Below are 5,000 nucleotides of genomic sequence, written 5' to 3' on the forward strand. Positions count from 1 at the left end.
CCTGTTGCACCTAGAGCATTTGCTTGCGAACAACTCCTATAGTGAAAAATTCTCTTGAGAAAACCAGTGAGCACTTTTGTCCGGCTCAGCCGACAGTTGGCCTTATCCAACGTAGTAAAACAAAACAAAAAAACGACGCATATAGCTACATCAAACCACTGTACTTACGGGTTCGTGTTCAGCTTTAAATTCCTCCACTAGAAGCCTAAAGTTGGCAGGAGTAACCTTGTTGTCAGTAACTCCCTGACCCAAGCCTCTGTTGTCATCCTGGTAAAGACGTCGATCAAGAACCACCTGGAATTCACCTGTTTATGCAAGAAGCACAATATCAGTGCGACGAATCTTGTTTGCTCGTTCGTTCGTAACCGAAGGAGGCTACCTTGGAGTCGACTTGACCTTCTCTCAAACGAGAAAGATTGTGTGACGAACCAAAAGAATGTGTGCGAGGGAACTACTTAGGGGTCGAATAATAAATGATTTTTGATCGACCAACATTTCTTTCGCATTAAGAAACGGTCCAGATAAGAACGATAGCAACAACGGCAACGAACATGTTGGAATTCAATTGGTATGCAAAAAGGTGATAACTTTTCTATTGTCTGTACTTACTTCTGATTGGCTTAAACAGCAAAAGTTAACAAAACTTCATAAAAGCAGTATTATATTCATCCTTACTTTCCAACCATCTTCCATCTTTCATCTGGTCTCAGTTTAAATGAATTCCACAGAAATCGTATGTGGGGAACATGTAAAATTGTAAACGTTTCTTGGCTTTTGTTTTCAACTCTTGTGATTGGTCAAAATCTTTTAACACAAAAAAACACCCTTTCAAAGTGGGCTGTAAATGAATTTTATTGCGTTAACGGCTTTCCTGTAGGTTTATGCATTCTCTGTGTAAAAATGATAACATTCCTATGTGGGGAAAGCCCCGTTGCCGCATAACAAAGGAAATTGCTATCCATCTTACACGGATCATTACTTAACTTTCTACCTTCTTTGAATTTGTCATAATAAAGGAAACGTCAAATTCGTGCCATAATCACGGTGTTACCTTGATGAAGACCAGCCACACCATTCGACTGTGCAGAAAGGAGGGTTAATCGAGTGGACTTATCTTGGAGGAATGCCATGGAGGGAAGAGGATAAAAATTGGCTTGGATGGGAATTTTATCCATTGTTTTACGCTTTTGCATCTGTAGGAGAGCAAATCATGAAAGTATAAAAATGGATACACAACAATAATCCAGAGAGAGCTGGAAAGTGGTTCAGTTATTGCCCTAGGACTCGGCTTCTTCTTGATTAAGGAAGGGGGAGGGGGGGGGGGGTGCTGGGCTGGAGTGGGGGCACCACAGGGAAAGCGATTGAAGAGAGTAGAGCTGTTATTCGAACCATTTGTTCGACCTTTCACAACGAAACCGCATTCCCATAAAGAAAGAGAGAAACAATTCTCCCTTTTCTTGATTCTACTTATTCTCCGGACGTTATACGCATGTGAAAATTCCTCTATTTGGTCAACTATCTGTGACTTCATTTTTTCGAACAAACAAGAAAGACAACAAACCCTTCGGGACAAAAGAGCTTGGATGTAAACAGTAAACTCCTCGGAGTTTCACAGATCAAGCTGCCATTCGCGGCATTAAACGACAAAAACTCTTTTTCAACCACATCTGCGTCTACTCACCTGGAACCCGTTCAAGTCGGTGTAAAACTCTCGATTACTGTTCTTTATATTGCTCTTGATTCTCATCACCAGCTCCTAAATTAACAAGAAATATGGTAAAAGAACATAACGTAAGCGTTAGCAGATCAGTCAACCTTGAAGCGGATACCAACGGGTGCTAACAGTGTAAACCTTAACCGGGTCTCTGTGCCAGTGTCTTTGTTACGAAATTTTAAAGGTGAGTGAAGATGACACATCAGCGTCAAGTCCAACATGACTTCTGGGCTACGTCCGGAAAACTTCGAACTAATTGATGACGAACTGAACTACGAGTGTTATTGTTTCAATGCATTAATTATTGTACAAGAATATATCTTGTTTCACAAGGGTTAGCATTGGTTATCGATGACCTTGCTCATTTATCGGATAAAATTATCAAAAGAGAGACAATACAATCATTAAAGAGCACGGCAAATTAAAGAACGGTCCTTCTATTTATTCCCTGATGACAGCTATTATTAAAAACTGAACTACACATTTCAAGCATTTTCATTGGCTCGCCGGACACAGGCTATCAGTTCATATACCTGCTGTACCAAATATGGTCAAGGAACACGTCAGCAATAAAGCGAGCTTTGCAGCTCTGAAAAAAATGGTCGCCAAAAACCTTTTTGGACCAGAATTGGCCGAGGCAGAAATCGACGCTTTAGTCGACAATACATGGAAGAGTTGTTGATCCAGGAGTTTTTAATCAAACAATTATTCTACTCGGGCTTGCTGGATATAAAATGATTATAACCGACTCAGTCGGCGCTAAGCGCCTCGTTGGTTATCTATCACTTCATATCCAGCGCGCCCTCGTAAAATAATTAGGGAGCTTACGAAACGACGACGCCAACGGCAACGACGACGCTACAAAACAATAAGTTTAGTGATCAAAAACAATGGCTCTGCACGCTCTGCACGTGCGTTTTACATTTTGGTACATTTCTTTGCCGTCATCTGCTAAATGACGACGTGAAATGACCAAATTCAAGGTTTTGTGGAGGACGTTAGCACAAGACGATGAGTTTTCAGTTCTCTCTCTACGCTTCCAACCCACTCATACCAGTTTAATTCCTCAACAGTTACTACACATTTTTACCGCGAAACGACATGAAATAGTTTCGTAGTGATATAAATAACGCGAACTCATATTTTTAAATGAAGTCCTCGTAGCCGTCGTCGTCCTCGTTTCGTAAGCTCCCTATTGTCAATTATGTTCAGAAATGCAACAAATTAGAAGTACGTCCATCGTGTTGACATTCCAACACCTAGGTGTCTTTGCTACCTACTCTCAACAATAAAGTACGGGTAAATAAAGGTTAGCGTTATTTTCAGCTTAGGGTAAATGCAGCTGTTAATCCTTACTTGAGAGCAGTATTTGGGGGACACTTTGTGACGTTAATTGTCTGTTATTCCGAGACACGAGTGATGTTGAAGTTGGGGAGACTGAGAGCAAGGGGACACTTCGTGACGCTTATTGAAATGAGTGGGCTTGTAATTAGGTGGATATCTTGCATTTCTTGCAAAGTACCATGAATGTCATTCTTATCCATGCAGCTGTATTGGACAGACGATTGGTCATAGTCACACTTTTTATTTACCCACGGACAGCTCTATGATATATCATGGAGGACACTGAGCACAACACCGGGAACTCCATGCCCTTTTCTTTGCCAAATGAGCGTGGGTTCTTTTACGTCCCACAGGGTTACGAACATTGAAGGATTGTGAGACGGGCCTACGGTTTATCGTCCCTGTCCGAGAAGACTAGAGAGTCTTACCATTTGCAGATGTAATTACAAAGGCAGCACTTTCTCCTCAGTTATTTAAAGACCCTGAGTGTTGGTCCGGCCAGAGTCGAACTCACAACCCCCCGCGCATGGCACCGGCGCGTGGTTCATTTTATTGTCACATATTGTAATGAACAGTGAAAGTGATTCGTTTGGTATGGTTCTGTAACACTCAATCGAAAATTGCGCTGCTCCATTTTGTGACGTTAATTGTCTGTATTTCGAGTCTCAAATGATATTGAACTTGGGGAAAAAGAGCAAGGGGACACTTTGTGACGCTTATTAAAGTCAGTGTGCATCTAATTATTTTACAGACGTCTTTCGCAGGAATACAGCACTGAAATAAAGAGCCCATTGAACCGAGTTGTTTCGCCTCCTTTTCTCAGGCGAGCAGTAATTTAGATGGAAATATATTACATGTTTTCGTACCTTGTTGACTAGATTTTTTATGTCCACTTTGTTTTGGATCTCCACAGTCCGCCCTTCTGGCCCTGCCATAAAAGAAGCGACTACCGTGTCATCGTCATGACAAGGGACGGCCGATATAAAAGCCATATCAACCGCATATTGAGCTAATATGGTAAAACGCAAAGAGATTCAAAGTTTTAGAATTCGTAGGACACCGACCAAGGCCGGGAATCCTGGACACAATTGTCGAGACATTCTTAACTTCCTTGTCTATTTTAGATGACGCACAAAACAGCTCTTGCTGCGTGAAGAAAATCTTGATATTACGGCTTTCCCTTCCCCAGAAAACGTGGGGTGGGGGAGACGGCCTTCTTGGCCTTTCCAACTCCAATTGTTTTGTCCACGATTGGTGCTCTTCAAAGAGTGCGCAACAGCTCCACGAATCAAAGAAATTGGAGGTTTGTAAATATACCAAGTAAGCATACTCGTACTGTATTCCCGTACAGCATTCACATGCGAAACCGACAACTTTGGACCTTCCACAAAGTGTTTCAGAAAAGTTACCGACAACTATGTTTATTGGTTAAATGAAGCTTAAATATATCAACTGCGCTTACCCGAAACTGAATAAATTCGCACCACATGAACAACGTTAGGAAGAGCAACACGCACCTCCTGCATCTGAAAAGAAAAAAATTGCCTTAATCTGTGTAACAGCTTAACAACACCAGTATTACAAAAGTTCGAACTACAACCTCTCCAGACAATTATAAGTCATTACTCACCAGTTTGCCTTTGCTCACAAAAACAGCGGGCTGTTCTCCGAAACCATGAGCCTGCATATCAACAAGCGAGATCTTGTAAGACAGGTTTTCAAATAGGGGTCGGTTCAAGGCGGAGGTTCGCTCGAAAAACTTTGCTCACTTGTGTTGTTGTTTAGAAATGAAATTATTGTTAAACAAGGCATTGCGATCAATTGGTTCTATTTCTTCCCTAGCAGGTGCTTACTGAAACCAATGCTACAGTGCAGAAACAAATCACCTCAGCTAGAAATGTCTTGGAGTGAACATGGCTTTTTCAAGTTAGTTCGTCCTGGG

The 5,000-nt window shown here is 41.6% G+C and overlaps 1 protein-coding gene across 1 annotated transcript in view; it reads right to left on the reverse strand.

Annotated features, from left to right (window-relative positions):
- The window catches only part of LOC138007675 (alpha-mannosidase 2-like), a 42,078-nt gene that overhangs the window by 8,352 nt on the left and 28,726 nt on the right, over positions 1–5,000 (reverse strand). Inside the window, exons 22-27 of the mRNA XM_068854718.1 lie at positions 4,689–4,739; positions 4,521–4,584; positions 3,925–3,986; positions 1,682–1,756; positions 1,052–1,193; positions 169–305 (exon numbers count right to left, since the gene is read on the reverse strand). Of these exons, the coding sequence (XP_068710819.1) occupies positions 169–305; positions 1,052–1,193; positions 1,682–1,756; positions 3,925–3,986; positions 4,521–4,584; positions 4,689–4,739 (531 nt within the window). The remainder of the gene's footprint in view (positions 1–168; positions 306–1,051; positions 1,194–1,681; positions 1,757–3,924; positions 3,987–4,520; positions 4,585–4,688; positions 4,740–5,000) is intronic.

Source organism: Montipora foliosa, chromosome 6, assembly GCF_036669935.1.
Source record: "Montipora foliosa isolate CH-2021 chromosome 6, ASM3666993v2, whole genome shotgun sequence".
Taxonomy (NCBI): domain Eukaryota; kingdom Metazoa; phylum Cnidaria; class Anthozoa; order Scleractinia; family Acroporidae; genus Montipora; species Montipora foliosa.